Raw genomic sequence first — 17,073 nt, 5'->3', positions numbered from 1 at the left:
TTCCACCAAGAGTGCTAAAATAATTTATACCGGCTGATGATTAGCCACSTAGTCTTGTTAACTACCTGTTTTTCCTTGACCAGGGTTCTAGATATATATATGTTTTTTCTCCTCTCATTAAAAGTAGTTGTATTTCCAAGGGTTCTTGAGCATTCATAAAAGGGAAATAAAGACCAGTAGAATAGAAGGTGGTTTAGTTACACATTTCTAATACTTGGGAGTGGGATATGGTTCTGACTGGGGCAAAGCCCTTCATTTCAGCGGGATCTATAGCTGTTCCTTAGCATTGTTAATGCCATATGACAACATCATTCTGAACTGCTGTGTTGAAGAATCTCTTGTAAACATTGTTTATATTATTTTGAAGAGCTGAAAACAACCTTTTCCAAGTGTGCTTGTTGCTATTAATTTCACCTTGATATGCTGGATTTATAGACAGAGATGCTGGGCACAGATATCTTAGGAATGCAGAAAGAACTGAATTACTGAAGTTTTCCTCACTTTTGCCCGTAATTCTCCTTCCCACTCAGAACCCAGTGTGCTGTAGTGAATGAGAAAGAAAAATTATGGCAAAGTAACTTGGCTTCAGTGCAAATACTCAGAGACCTTAAGTAGCATTAAGCTGAGTGAGATTTCACAGCAAACAAGTCCCTTCTAAATATGCATAGTATGAGTCAAGGCTAATGTCATATTCTCCTCTCTGCATCACTGCTGCTGCAGTAGCAATTAGCCTCTTCCACTGTAGGTCTGAGATCATCTTCTCTGCTCTCTTCACCAACAGTCGTTCTTAGCATTTCTCAAGTGCACTTACAGTTCCTCCAGCAGTTGTAGTCTACCTGCTAGCTCCAGGTGTGAGTTGGTATGCCACACTCCAAAGGTCAGTTATTTTCAGCTCTTGTTTTTGATCCCTTTGAAGGCAACCTGATAACTGATGAGCTCTTTAGCTTCTTTGCAGGTGATAACCTTCWACTGTCCAGTACTTTAATAAGAACTTACTTGTTTACAAATGCAGCTGGTTTCCTCTCTAAAGCTCTGGTAGATCTTTAGCCCTTGCAATCCTATGTTAGCTTTGAAATAAAATTTTCTTAAACATTATTTCATTCTGGTGCTGTATAGCTTTGCTTCCCTCACATTACACTTAATCAATACTGCAGAAGTTCAGTCCTTCTTTGAGTTCTCCATTGGTTCATATAACACAACACACATAGATGAATTCTTCTACCTTGTTGAGGCGTTTTCTTCTAAAATCACTGTTCAGCTTGAGAATATTTGTTCAAGTGTCACTGGTTTCTGTCCTTGCCTAGCCAGCCACTTTTGTTAGCCTTGTCTCATATTTTTGGACATGTTTTTAGTAGTAATGCTTGCATTATCCAATCAATAATAATGCCACACCACACAAGGATGTTTGCTAGTGTTCACCTTGAGTCAATCTGATTTTCAGTTGYTTGGACTAGGAGAATATTTTGCATCTCTCTATACAGCCATGAAGATCTGATTCCACAGGGCTGAAAGATGTTCTCAAAGATCAATTCAAGCAGTCTGTCAAAGTCTTTTGAAAATCAAAGAAGTAAGAGGAGCCTATTATTTTATACACTGTTCTACAATTGCTAGCATGAATATCTAGTCCATCCAAAGTGTTTTAGAGCCTCAATTCAGCCTGTTCTCTGTTTTGCATCTACTGTCCCTTTATCTCCTTCAGTATCACACTGCAAAAGTCTCAACCCAGTTGTAGTGTTCAGCAAGATCACTCTATTTGGGCATTCAAAGAACACTCCAGCATTTCCACTACTGAGGAAAAGTCTCTTTTTCCCAAGCTTCATTAAATAACTCCATCAGTGTCATTAAACTGGTGTTGTCAAGTGTTGTTAGCATTTCTGATGGGATTTGATTGATTTCCATCTCCTGGGTGTTTTTCAGCCTCTTGCAGCTTGTGTTAATGACAAGTTAAGAGTTCCCAACCTTCACTACAGTTTGGCATTAGGGTTGTCTAGTGTAGTTAAAAATTTCTTTGAGATGATCTGCACATCTGTTTTCCCTTCTGTATTAGCTCTGAATTTTTTTCCCTTTTTGACTTTGGCACATTTCCGACATTTACTCTCCTGCTAAATTGCTTGCACTTTCCTGCTATATCAGCAGCATCTGCTTTCTCTGATACCTTTTTCAGCTGCCTCTATCTTTCCTTACAATACTTTTCATTAGTAGTTTACCTTTTGCTACTCCTTCCGTGCCTTTTTCCAGAATTTTATTAGTCTTGCCATTCTTACCATTCTGCATTCATCTCTCTGCAAAGAGCCACATTTTCTGTCCATGATTTTCTCCAGTTATGACTCTTGCAGTTAAATGACATTGTTGCTGAGCTATGCCTATTTTTCTTAGGCTGTCACTTTCACCTCTGTTTGGCAAAGCCTCAAATGAATCCTCAGTATTGATCTGAGTTTTCTCACAGTATCCTTCTGTAGTTCCATTTTGTACTGTTTGCCAGTGCTGACTACTGCTTGAAATCACTCCTTTTTAGTTCCATTTACAGGTCGGCAATGCCAAGATTTGTTCAGTACCACCACTGGTAGCTTGGCATAATTGCTTCTCGGACAAATGACCTGAATCTTGATTTGTCTCTCTGATATTTTGTTTTGCCATCTATCAAATGCTACTGTGTAAGTCTATAGTGTCATAACTCAGGTCACAGCCTGTTATTAAAGAAAGAGAATTATTAAAGAAGGAGAATAGCACACAGTGATCCTTCCTGGTCTATCCTCCCAGTTTCCAACAGTCAAACCACTGCCTGAACCAGAAGTTTCACCAAAACCATTATGTTTAAACAGTCAACAAAGAAAACATCCATGATACGATTCTTCCTAAATTCTCTGTGAGTGGATTTATRCTTTGGGCTCCATGGTATTGTGCGGCAATGAGTGCCATAAAGTAATTAAAAGTTGTGTAAAAAAAGACACCTACTTTGTGGGTTTTTTGCTTTTTTTTAACCATTTGATACATCCCTAGAACATCCTCCAGTTTCATATTACGAGGAACAGTAAATATTTGTTCACACTTCACCTTCTCCATGCCATTCATGGTTTTATACTGTATTTGCGGCACTGCTTTTTCTTCTGTCATTTCTCTGTTATCTACAAGAAGTCTATCTCTCTTAGCCCCTGGAGAGCATCATTTGTAAGAGCTTTTGGTAGTGGATCTTTGAAAAAGTACCCTTACCTATATGCTCATAATCCGCCTTCATGGAGCTATAAATACATTTGTAGGACACCACGTTCTCACAAAAGTCCATTTCTCATACTTATCCCTGTACCTACTAGTTCTAGTCTTTATCATTGTTTCTATGCATTTGTTAGTGCAAGTCAGACTTACCAAGCTTTAGTTCTTCTTATCGTTACTGGAAGTCTTTTCAAATGTGGATGTAACATTTCCTATCTTCTATTTCCCTTGTACTGCTATTAACATAAGCAGTGGCTTACGCCACAGTAGATAATACAGTAATTTTGTAGAAGGGTTCTTTTAGAGGTCTTGGGTGAATACCATCTGGATTTGCTGATTTATTACCATTCATTTTGTCAAGATCTTTCACTCATGGAACCACTTTGGCTGGTATTTACCAGGTTTCCCTGTAGATTATTATTATTACATCCTACATTAGTAATAAAGACCATGTCATAAAGGGTAAGTTGTATCTTCACATTCTGTCAATAACACTTTGGAAGCAATTATTGAAAACATCCTTCTTCTCATTGCTGTGTTCTCCTTTTGGAGTGGAGCAGTAGATCCTTACCAACACTTTTAGTAACTGGCTTAGATCTGGCACATATTCTGCACTGCTGATGAAACTGAAGTCAGTACGTGACTCTTCCACAGCAGTTTCTGTTATGAGTACTGCTTGGTCTTAATATGTGTAATCACTGCAACCTGAATAGGTGAGATATTCCTCCTCTTTTCTAAAATACTTCCCATCTGCATCTACTCTTACAGAATGCAGAATTTTGGGATGAAGGTTGCCACCTCCATCATGATCTGAAAGATTCCTGTGGTCTGAATTATCATGCTGTCTGAATTAATACGCTCACAATATGATAGTCAAGGTGCCTGAGGTGCTTTTTGCCAAGGTGCTTTTAGCTGCCAGACTTAAAATTTTCAGGACTCTGGCTTTTTGAAATTAATTTTTACCAGGAGTCTCCATAAAGTACAAGCAGAGAGCCATGTTCTCTTCTGCACAGTCACTTTTACTAGAGCAGTAACTCTGTTTGTCTCCCCAGTTTAATGAGCTTTTGATCAGCAGCTACACCAACATGCCACAGAGCTATGTTTCATTCTTTTCAGCACTGGGGCCTTTAGATAGCATTTCTTAATTTTGAGCACCCTATTCTGCAGTTTTAAAGACTGCTTCCTAATATGGTAGCAGTACATAGTTCTTTCTGTTAAAATTCAACATTAAAAGTTACTTTTGCTAAACTGTTTGAATATTGTAGTCTCATATGTGGGAGGCGATCCAAGAAATGCCCTTCTCCAACACCTACTTATTACAATGAATATGAGCAGTTTTACATAGTAACTTTAATCATTCACAGATATATTAACCTAATTCAGGTTTGTTCCTCTAACAGTTTGGAATACTCAGAATGCAGATATTTTGAATATTCCAATAGCTTTGCTTTCATTTTCATGACTTTTCCCTCTTGGTGGAGAAAACACAGCCAGTTACCAGTTTTGTTCATTCACTCCAATTTTCTGTCGTTATCCAATGTAACCAGCAGTTTTCTTATGCAAATATTCATTGTTCTCGGTATGCTTGCCCTTCATACAGCTTCTCATTTCATGTTAATTACACAAGATCTTTTTCTTTTTAAAATCATGCTGTACCAACAAGATAAGAAACATAAAAAGAAATCAAGAAAAAATTCAGCTGAATGACGTGAAAAGCAGTGGAACATTATTTTTCAGTTTCTACTCCTTGAAAATATTGATCATTCAGGAAAAGATTATTAATCACCATACTACTTTTTTGTCTCATTTTTCTTCATCTTTTCCTTGTGAGATATATATTTAGAGCAAAGTCAAATATCTTCTAAGATAGTCAATTTATAATTAAATCCACCTCTGTCCAACTGAATGAAATGCAAGGGCTCAAAGACATCCCTATTCTGTCTGGAAAAAAAAGAGTATTTGTTTTGTTTCATGTCTGGTTCTCATTTATTCAGATGATACCATAAATCTCTAAAGGCAATCTGGAAAAAACAGGCTTACGCTTTTTTATAAAGACTGAAAAGTTCTTTAGAAACAAGGAAGGGCATGTAAATGTCTCTTGGTTTGTTTTGGTATTAAATACTCATCTCCTTTCTGGTTCTTTGTTCACAGTTTACTTTGGAGGAATGGTTGATCACCACAAAAGCATAAATGCCCCTTTCACTACTATCATTTTTTATGAAATACAAGATTTCTGTAATATGTTTAATAAAGATGCATTTGTTTTTTACAGTAGTAGATATGAAACAAACTTGCAATAGCTGGGTATGAAATAATCTGTTTTGTTCACTTTGCAGGCTTACAGACAACTTTTAACTCACGAGGAATACTTCTTTTCCTGATGCCGTCTGTTTAACACAGCCACTAAAGGACAGTAACATTACCATAAGGACTAAAACCTCACAGAATTGGAATGAAGTTCTTTTGCTTAGTTAGCATTAGGCAACTAAAGAGATTCTTACAACAGACTTTCCATAATGAAAAACCTTATAAATACAATCATGTCTGTAATTTGAATCAATTTATGCAATTTCATTAAATACAAAGACTCCGTCAGAAACAGAAGAAAAATTTTACAGTCCATGATTTCCTGTCAGGATATTAAAACGAGACACATTTCTAATACAGACACTGTAGCATTAGGAAGTTTGTGGGATCAGGTGTTTCAGAAAACAAAATGGAAATGCTTATCTAGCTATGGAAACTGGATGAAGCTATTAATTTCAACAATATAGCATACTGTGTGCACACCTACGTCTTCCAAATGTAGGTAGTGAAGATGTACCAGATTCCATTCTTTTTTTTTTTTTTTGTAAATTGGAAGTTTCCAAGACTATTCTGTATTTATCGAGGCAATAGAGACATTGCATGAGATATTACATGTTAAAAATATTTTGAATGAGATAAAAGCAGAAAGTTCGTTAGAGGAGTATATAAAACATAACTGTAGATTGCACCAGTAATTTTCAGACACTACTTAATATGTTCCTACTTTAGAGAGAAAAAAACTTTAACCACAGAATTAAGTTTAAGGTGTCTGTGAACTAGAGCTATTTGGAAAGATTTCTTTTTGATGTAATTATTATCCAACCACTCTCTCAAATATATTGAAGCCAAACATCCTTCCCAACAGTGGTAAAACAGATGGAGACTTTCAAGATCCAGAGACTATAAATACACACATCACGCCTTGGGTACCTGTACAATTGGCCTGATTTTCTGAAATGACTTAGGACACAATAGATTTCCTTGATTTATGCCAATCACCTACAAATGTAAGCAGATGTGATTGGGAGCCACAGGTTGCTCAGCATTTTTTCAAAAATTATGTCACCAATTTAGGTACCTCCATGACTAAAGCAAAGCATTCCCATTTGGAAATCCTATTCTCTCTGAAAAAGAGTTCAGCTCCTTAGCTGAGAAGTTGACTCTCCAAATGAGAAGCTTTTCACCCAGTACAAATGAGTTTCTACAGTGAGCAGGAAGATYAAAGTAAAACGTGTCTCCTTACCTTTGCCTTGCGAAAATGGTAGACTACCAGCATGCTTATGAAGTCCAGCAGCATACAGAGCGTTTGGAACGAGATGATAGCAAGCCGCAAATACTTGTCCTCCTGTGCATAGCAGGGAGTATCGTCTGTACAGTATGAACATCCTTCCCTGCAGGGCAGGCAGGTGTAGACTTCCTCTGACAATTCACCCCCAGAAAAGCGATTATCTGCATCCTTTCCTAAAAATATTAAATGGGGTAAGGAGAAACACTTTTAATTGTACAGTATAGGCAGTTCATCTATATAGGAGCAAAACAGTTCTCTGCTGACTCCCTTTCTTTCCCTCTTCTTTCATTAAGTTACAGGAGGGTTATCCAGCGCTGCTTTTGTCATYTCACCCCCTTTTGCCACATTCAGAAAATGCAAACCAATTTAGACATGAGGGAAAGTGAGCTTATTAAATGCCAAATGTTTTCCCATTGTATTTAAAGTGGGCTAAAATTGCACAGGAAATTCTTTGAAGGAGACTTCTGAATGGGGGAAAAATTACATCATTTGGGAACAAGGAAGGGATTTTACACAGACACACGGAAAGCAGACCTCAGTAACTACCTAATGTTCACAGTACRAGCTCTCATCCTATTTCAGATTGTTCCTAAATCTCATAAAGATGCTATCTAGTGAATTAATTAGCCTCAAATTAGACAAAACCCTTCTTAATTAATATTTGGTCAGCATACTGCTGTATGATTACACTATTCTGTGCCCAAAGAAAAGCTAGTGCATTTAGACTAAGTGTAATTTTCCAATGTCCATACAAGCACACCCAGGAATGCTAGAAATCCTATTGGCAAGTTAATATTTTGTCTATGTAAATCAATGATTCTCAGCATTTTCTCACTGAGCTGACACCTTGCCCGTCAAAGTGAACCCACCAACAGATCACACAGGAGAATTCTTGCTTTTCCTCATCCATAAATACTTGTTCATAATCCCCTGCAAGAGTGTTTACCCTACAGGCATTTAATGTAAGGATGAAAGGAAGACAGGAAAAAGGAATAATCTTAAATAAAAAGGCAAGCTGAACTTGCTGAAAATGTGTAATATGAGCAAGATCGGTTTAGGAGTTTTCAGGTGTRTCAAAATGCATACATGCTAACTCTTCTCACTTTTCACATGACTGGAGAATTGCTCCAATATCTTTGATCGAAATTCTCTTCCTCCAGCAATGAAGGTAATAAATCTTGTATTGCTTAGTCTTAATTCAAGAGACAGTGCATTTCAGTGACGTTACACATACATATTGGCTTATAAAACACTCTGGACTTTTAGCTTGAAATGTTTGAAACAGAAGGTTATCTGTAAGAGTAATTATCTCTTCCTTTCTCAGATGTATGTATCAATGTGCATGAGCACACATCTACTGACAGACAAAGCCTGGGAAAGGAATAAACAGGCTGTGTATGCAAGTCTTTATTTGGCATGCTGTTCCTGGTGGTTCTTAGTGTAAGGGTGCTTCTTTCCTGCTTTCTGTGGTGAACAGAAAACAGGCAGGTATTTTTCATTAAGAATGTGGAATTCTCTTTGGATCTTTATTCTAAACAAAGATGTTGGAAACCTGAATATAGTACAGTGCTGCTGACTAATGCTGGCAGCCAGATTTCCTTAGATACAAGCAGAAATTAAGAAGAGATTTTTGTGTCCCTTTGACCTAGACCCAGGTTATGAGAGGTAGGAATGGAAATGTTAGAAAATAACCATGCTTGGGCATCCTGAGAAGATGGAGAGCCTCTAAGGAAGCTATTAGTTTTTCAACTATTTAAAAATGAGAGTTAAAAGTTTACTTAAGTCACAAATACTATGTGACTATGGCTTAATGATTTTAAGTGGTTCTAAACTTGAAATTCTTACTTTATTTCTAAAATGTTCAGCCTTGAAAGCTGTTGAAAATAGATTATAATCCATTTTATCACGCATTTTCTTATCTGAGTCATGCATGGAAGTTTCTTCATGTTTATGCTTGTCACAAGCATAAACAGCTATATATAATCAGCTATAGGGATAATAGCTGATAAACAGCTGCATGTTACAGTAAATATCCCAAGGATATGACTTCATAACATAACAGCAAACTCTTGCTTAGATATGTCTGGTGTATACAGCTTTCAGCTGTATACAAAGCTTTCAGCTGTATACAAAGAAAGATCATCAATATGCATCTCCTGCACTGCCAGCTATGACTGATTATCTGGTGAATATCTTTTGGCTTGGAAATGATTCTTCATTATAGCTAATATAAAAGAGATATCTATTGGATCTACTCGAGATTTTTCACAATGTGATAAGGAGTTATTTACAATCCTCATCTTTTTTTTCCATACCAAACAATAATGATCATCAAAACAATGACCCTCTAAGAGACGTTCTTGGCAAATAACCAATCGTTGCATTTACTGCTAACTTGGAGCTTTTTTGGAAAGGGAGTTTAAGCCCATCCACACCCCTGCCCTGACTAGATACCCCACGACCCTGCAACACACTACAAAGTTGAACAGCTCTGTCTTTTACATCTGGCCACTGTCCCCTGACTGAAGTCAACCTAACATCCACCCAAATCACATAGATAGTCCAACCCAAGCATGAAATTACTGCCGCTTGCAGCACTGGTAGGCCACGATTTCATTGTGCCATGCCTTTTTCTATTTCAGCAGCTCTTTTGGAATAAACATGGTTTCACCAGAGAAGAAAACCAATTTTTTATCTCCAAACCGAACATGTCAAAAGATTTTAAACTCTGGTGATGTGAAGGGAGACAAACAAGAAGCCAATTCTGCTCGATGTTAGTCAGAAGTAGTTTTACCACTGATACATATGAGACAGAATCAAACGCTGATCCTGTGCTGTAGCAGTTAGACTTAAAGACAGGACGAGGAAGGTACACAGAATAAGATAGAAAAGGCAGTAAAAAAATGATAAAATGAAAGGAGAAAGTAACACAAAGAATTGGTGAGAGGGAGGAATAGGGACACAAATTAATATGAAATGTAATTAAGAAAATGTCAGAGTACTAGAAAAAGAAAACAAGAAGCTTAAAAGGACCGTGTCCCCTCTACTATAATTTTTTCCTAATTTTTCTTCCCCCTATCCCAGCCTTCCTCTTCTGTCTGACCAACCCATTCTGGTTTTGAAATGGTCTCCTAAAAAAATTTCATGAGGGTAACTCTTCTTCATCTTGGTTCTCCTGCATACACTGTGCTGTACCATGGGTGTCTCAGCAGCTGCTACATTACCAGCTGAGATGTCCCTGCAAAGTAAGAACAGTACTGCAGACTACTAAGTGCTAGGGCAGGAATTACCACCATCCCAAACAAAATCATCCTATTCTCCAGTCAAAATCCAACAGATGATAAACACTCAGGGCATGCTGAGCACTGAGCAGAACAATAGGCTGATTCTGCTCTTGTCTTATAATAGCGTAAATTAGGAACCACACCATTAAAGTCGTGATGCTGCAGTAACTTAAATATAGCGTGTGACTGTAATTAGATCTGCCTGAATCTCAAAGCTGTAATCAGCCATGGTCATAACTGTCACCCCACAAAGGTCTCACTGAAGGCAGTGACAGTCTTCGTAGGTGCACAGGTCTGCCTGTGTGAGTTCTGCTGAAGAACCAAAGCCTAAGAGCAGCCGTAAAAAATAGGAATTCCAGTGGAGCTGGAAACCCATCTTAGGACTATTTATGTGAACATAGCACCATTAGAAAGATATTAGAGTCTCATCTCCAGACAAAAGAGCTACCTCTGGTTCAAGTGCCTTTTTGCACAAGGCAGGTTCTGCCTTCGTACAGCAAGAGCTGAACGGACTATCTATAATATATTGATAATGTCTTGCAAAGGCATGCAATTTTAGGTTGACCAAAACACTGCAGTTCTACTAAGGATCTTCCAATGCAAATCTAATTAACCTGTGGGCAGAGGACATAAGTGCTTTAGTGGAGAGTGTTACAAAAATGCTAAAATGTATGCATTCACTAGTTAATCTATTCTACCTACACTAATAATGCTGAAAGTCAGCTACCTAAAAATGAGCCATTAGAAGAAAGTGCTTAATTATGTATTCAAACACTTACAGGTTAATTTAACTTGCATACCTGAAATATATTATATATATTTTTAAATCAATTTCTGCTCTCAAAAGAGACCCTGGAAAAATGGCACTTACTCCATGCCTTATTAATACCCAGGGTTCTCACTAACCAATATAGCAAAAAAAGAAAGGTTTTACACATTTTGGCACTCTCGGTTCTGAAGAATAAACCCAGCTTTCGGAGGGGAACTGCTCTCCTGTCTGGCTTCCTCATGAGCAACAGAACGACCTAAATTTCAGCCCCCAAATGATCCCATTCACAGTTCTAAAACCTTCAACATGAGCTGGGCAACCTTCCTGGGAGCAGCAAAACTGTTCTGTTTGAAGTCAGAAAAGCAACTGGTCTGCAGAAGCTTTCCTACTGCGGATACTGTGCATGCAGCGTTGCAACTTGGCTTTCAGAGCCTCTGCTGCGTTTGCAGAGGAGGCAGAGCAGCAATCCTTTAATTTAAGCCTGCCCACTGAGCAAGCCATGCAGGGTCCAACATCCCACCACAGCCCTTTTACACAGTCATCTTTCAGATTCAAGGCAAAACATTCAGCAGGACCCACTGCAAAGCCCTTCCCTCCGTAAAACTCTGTCACTTCAGGCATGCTGTGTAACTGTAGTTAAACTAACTTTGCTATGGTGCACAATCCCGAGATCATTTAGATATGCTCACATTTCAAGATATAACACACTCAATCCAATTTTTGAATCCACAGAAGTACAGAACTGGTCAATTTTTCTTGTCTATCTACCTACCTAACTGCTACCTATTTAAATCTTGAGACCTCCAAATCTTTTCTATTTTCTTCCTCTAGGAATATTTTATAAATCTTTAACACTTCTACCCAGTTTCATCTCTCTTATCGCCCAACTTAGCCAAGCTATCTCCACAGAGATCTTCAGGTCAGACAGCTTCTGTCAAAACTGCTCTTAGGATTCATGTCTAGAATTTTTTTATTAGAGTCATTTTGAATCTCCARATACTTACTGCAGCTATATTAACCTTGTTGTCTTCTACTTTTTCTTTTTTTCAGAATACAGTGGTGACAGGGGTAAGATGTCTTGAACCACTGTTTTTCTTCCATTACTTCACAGTCCTTTCCAGTCTCACACTAGCTGTCTCACTGTTCACTTTTTGAAATGATCTATAGAGCTGGGCAGATTGAGTTGCATCTAGATGAATTAAAGCAGTTCTTTTTTAACAACTTTTCCCAAACTCATGTTTATGTTAACTAACTCCCAGTAATGAAAGATTGAAGCAAAGTGACCCCATATCATTTAATTATATCCCCTTAAGCATCAGCGTAGGCAAATACTTCTGTGAGACAGATTTCACTCACATTAGCCATTTAGAAGCCTAATATGCAATCCAAATTAGCCATATAGGCTCCTCCTTCTATAATAAACAAAGGGAAAAGGTTATTTGCCTGAGGAGTTACTTCCATCTTAGGGCAAATATCTAAAGTGGTAGGATTACCCTCCAGAGGAACAATACTCTCTGCACCGACTATAAACAAAGCCTAGATGACTAATACATGCCAAGCACCTACATTTTCGACAGCTAACATGGCATAAAATGAATCCCATCCCTAATGATCAATGATGTTACCATCTCTAGCCACATTATTTTTGTATGTTTTGTGGACTTGATATGATAAAAATCTAAGAATGATTTTTTTTTTCATATTCTCATTCAAGGAGTTAAATTCTGACTCCATCCCAACCCACGGCACTCTGGGGGCAACCAAGCATCAGTCTGGCTCTATTAAAAGATTCATACAGAGCCCAGAGAAAAAAGCATTATCACCAGGCTGCCTTGTATGACACTCTACAGTATGAAAAAGCAAGGGAAACAAGCATTCACTTTTGAACAAACACTGTGCTATTTGTATTACATATATTTACAGGAGATTTGACATATGCTGGGTTAGGACTGAGATATTTGGCTGATCTACTTCCAAACAAAAATGGGCCAACCCATAACATGGGTCAAAGGAATTAATACCTGGAACTCAGGGTTGCAAAAAATTGGGAATTCTAAAGCTTTACTAATGTTAAAATACCTACCCACCTTTCACCTACAGTCCCTGTCACTTTTCATGTAAAGAGGAGAGCTCATGAGCAACTAACACAGCAAGGAACCTGGAAGCTTTATTTGCAGCCCTTGAGTTCACACTGAATAACAGATTTAACCCAATTATCAGGTACACAGTAACATGGGGCATGTTTTCACAAGTGTCATGTCATATAATCCTGCACATGACTTACCAGCCTAAAACACCTAAATAAGTATTTTCATATTCATTTAAGCAGGATGAGTTTCTTCTCCAGCTTTCATTTGCTTCTTTTCAAACTTTGTAACTTGTGTAAAATAGGGAAAAATCTAATGCAAACATAGAAGGTGCTACAACAGAGGTTCAAAATACAGCTGTTAAGTCTGTCCAGTCTTCTCTTTATGGTATCCTTTTCATCTTGCATTTAGAAAAAATTTCCCTGATATCTAAGTATTTTGTTTTTTAGAAGTTGCAGGGCAGGGAAATAAAAAATAATTAGTATCTGTATCTAAGTAACTAATAAGGAAAGATTCATCTACCCCAGCATATCCTGAGGTATCTGTGATACAGAGGATCACAGAGGTGCAGATGAGTGTTCAAYATTGCTAGAGCTGTTTCTATACTGGAACAGAAATAGCTATATTCCCTCAAGGCAGGAGATAATACCCACAGTTCTGGATCAAGTTTGGTGAAAGCTTCTCATCGCTGTTCCCCTGGGCATCCCAYAGGAACTGCTCCGTCAGCAGGGCAGTGAGGATACGAACCTTTGGCTAACGAATGGTGCCGAGACGCTGGGAACGGCAACCTCTGCCACTGGCAAAGTGGAGTCAGAATATGACACCCTGTTACACCTTCAGGCATCACCTTTACATCTGCAACCGCAGCATGAGCTGTGCTAGTATAGCTGTAACAATTCTGGCACAAAATCTGTGCAGAGATTACACTTGGGTTATATGGTGAAAGTAATAGACAGAGATCTAGGAAACAGTTTATATATGGGCTAACAGTTTGCCTGCTGTGTATCATTTTAGCTCTGTTGCCCTTCCTGTGGGCAGCTCAGTCTAAGTACCACATGACAACTTGTTTTCTGGGAATGTGCAGGCTATATGTCATCCACATCATACAGCCAAGACAACGGATTCACAGATGTGACCAACTTCTAGCACCTCCTCAGTAAGAATAAGAGCTTGGACAGTCCCTTGGATTCTCCTTTGCAAATGAAGTAAAATTAAAACAATGAAAGCAGACACAAAGCCAGAGACTAGATCATTCCAGTTTGCCCTACCAAAAGATAAAATGAATAGACTTATTTCCTCACTACTTTTGCTTGATCACAGATGCCAGAAATCTTTATTTCCCTATAGCAAATTCTAAAATTATTTACAAAGCAAATATGCTTAAAGAGGGTATGTTTTACAAGATCCTCAAGAGCATCACAGATGACAAACCAAAGGGCTAGAACTCCTTAAGTGATTATATAATCTGAGAGTTGCAAACCACTGGGATTTTACTGTATAACCCTGACTAGGATAAAAAGGAACCCTGCATTATTAATGCTATCTCTGTTTTTTTTTTTTTTTTAACGCAAGCAAAGGCACTTACTCTGAAAGCTGTTCACTGAAAAGATGTTGGGATGATAGAATCCAGCCTTGCAAATACATTTGTAGGCTCCAAGCACAAATCCAAGGCCTTTAATTGGCATGCACTGTGAGAAAGGAAAAAGAAAAGTAATGTAGATAATCATACATCTTTATACTCAGATGTATATTCAAGCATAAGAAAAACATTACAAGATACTATGAGCAGACTTCTAAGAATAAATATGTACCCATTGCAGTCTGGCAATATTTTCTCATTGACTTTTCGCATAGCCATTTACCACTTACTTCTTGTTTTTCTTGTAGTTACTCACCAGAAAACCGTAATGACTGTTATGATCAAGCCTGTCCCACTGATACAGTGACCAACCGGCAAATTTGGCTTTTGTCACCGTGAAGTGTCAAACCACACACATCCTTCCCCAGTTGCCAGGCTATATCCACACTGCATCTTGAGCACAGACCTGAACCTGAGCCCAGATCCCAAATCCCACCTCTAATATGTATTGAGATAACCTCTAGAAAACAAGGAAAAAGCTGAGGCCCAGACAACACCTTAGAGCAGAGCTAAGCACAGCTCTGAGCATACTGGGCCATGTCTGGCCTGGCCAACTTCAAATCTTGCTGGGACATCATATGGCTGTATTTTTCCTGAATGGTTCCCAATACTTTTTACCCCCAGAGCAGACAGTGTTTCAGGCAGCTGGAGCTCGGGCTGCTGAGGAAGACCACGGACTCCCACAGCCAGGCTACGAGCCTTCCCAAGGCAGCAGGAGTGTGTGGTATTTAGTCCACCCCTCGACTCACAGCCATAAACTGAGGTAGATTTACATCAAAACAAAGCCAACAGTTTGTGGAAGAAAACAGCTGTGGTCCTAAATCTGATGTAGGTCAAAAAGAGCAAACAGATGCTAAGTGGGAGCTCATATGCTTCTTCCAAGTTCCCTTGTTCCCATGTCAAGTAAGTAGTATGCAAAACAAGTTTTGTTTTAATCCAGCTTTACTTTCACTTAATTTCACCATCAGGACCACCACGGCAAATTTATTAGAGCAACAGAACATCTACTGTCAGACCATTTCTGTACAATAAATACATTCTGCCCAGTACAGAGAGGAAAGAGTGTAAATGGTTCAGCCATGTAAATGTAGAAACACTGGTAAGATGATTTTTCCCCAGGACTCCTTATTTCACTGTATCAAATCAAAGTAGGCTACAGGACCAGATGCCTTTCCCATCAGTGTAGGTATGCCTATGCTGACAYGCCTCTGTGGAAAGTAAATGGACAATCTTCTTTCCTCTATGAACAACTGAACAATTTCACTAAAATACTCTCTGTCCTCTCATTTCCTCAAGTTTCACTTGTTTGTGACTACATGTGATTTCAGAATATGTTTAAATTTCTGTCTGCAACTGGGAGCAAGATGGAGAGGACAGGGCTTGGCAGAAGATGCGAGTTTCCAAAATCAAATGCAAACCAAGAGAGGGCAGTCTGCAGGGACCCTTAGGAAAAACTCAAAAAAATTTTATCAAATTTCATCTTTGTTACATAATTCTGTGTGGTGCTGGGAAAGCCACTTTGCTTTTCTTTGCCCCAGTTCCTCAGAGAACATCTTCTTTTCTCTTACCCTTTGCCTTGATGGGCAGAATCATGTATGTGTATGTGTATGCAGTGCCAAGCACAGCACCTCAGTGAGGGCCTTCAGGTGCTATCGGAAAACAACTAATAAGCAAGAAACTGGCATGTGAAAACACTGAAAATTCATTCAGTCTTTGTATAAACATGAAAGCAGAAAAAAAAGGAAGAGAAGACAAATCATTTTCCTTTTCACTTCACCTTCACCCTACAGAAATGTGACTGTTTACAAGCTGGAGGACAGGAGAAATTGAAGTGGGATGAGTGTGTGTGCGAGTCCAAAGACAAGAAAACCTCTTTAACAAAGCCTAAAAAGGCAGTTAAAGAAGTAAAAAGAATTTATAAATTTCGACATCTCAAGCAGCTTTTAGTCCTCATGCTTCAGGAAATGCATTTCAGGGGAAAATTCTGTTTCTGCTTCTTTCTTTATTATAATAAATTATACTTTGCTATAGATAATGCATTTTCTTTTGAAGCTGAGCATGAATGAACAAGCTTCTACTGAATTCTGCGCACACTGCAGCACCACAGTACCATATCCATAATCCATTCTCACTGCACAAACTCTTCATATAAAACTCTGTCACAGGCTCATGAATCTGCTCTGCATTGAAATAAATGCTTTGCTGATGATCCTGTCACACACCCTTTCCCCCATATCATACCAAATAAAAGTTTATAAGCTTTTATTTTATTGTTGCTGACCAGTCTAGAACCTGAAAATGAACTAAATATTTCAAAGGCTTGGTATCTTTTCTCAGTCTAGAATATTATTCTTGTTACCAGTCTTTGATAGCAGTAACGTACAACTTAAGAACTACAGGTCAAATTCTATTTCTTGCAGCCCATATAATCCCATACAAAGGTGTAAAGGGGATCAGAACATCAGTCTGCTCAAAAAAAAAAAAAAAAA

At 38.3% G+C, this 17,073-nt stretch overlaps 1 protein-coding gene across 1 annotated transcript in view; it reads right to left on the bottom strand.

Moving 5' to 3' along the window:
• Nucleotides 1-17,073, bottom strand: part of GPR158 (G protein-coupled receptor 158) — a 209,339-nt gene that overhangs the window by 102,012 nt on the left and 90,254 nt on the right. The window contains exons 3-4 of the mRNA XM_026065775.1: nucleotides 14,531-14,633; nucleotides 6,761-6,978 (exon numbers count right to left, since the gene is read on the bottom strand). Coding sequence (XP_025921560.1) covers nucleotides 6,761-6,978; nucleotides 14,531-14,633 — 321 coding nt within the window. The remainder of the gene's footprint in view (nucleotides 1-6,760; nucleotides 6,979-14,530; nucleotides 14,634-17,073) is intronic.

This window comes from Apteryx rowi, unplaced genomic scaffold (assembly GCF_003343035.1).
Source record: "Apteryx rowi isolate R43461 unplaced genomic scaffold, aptRow1 scaffold_231, whole genome shotgun sequence".
Lineage (NCBI taxonomy): Eukaryota > Metazoa > Chordata > Aves > Apterygiformes > Apterygidae > Apteryx > Apteryx rowi.
Note: the sequence above shows the minus strand (reverse complement) of the source record. Positions and strands in the feature narration are given on the sequence as shown.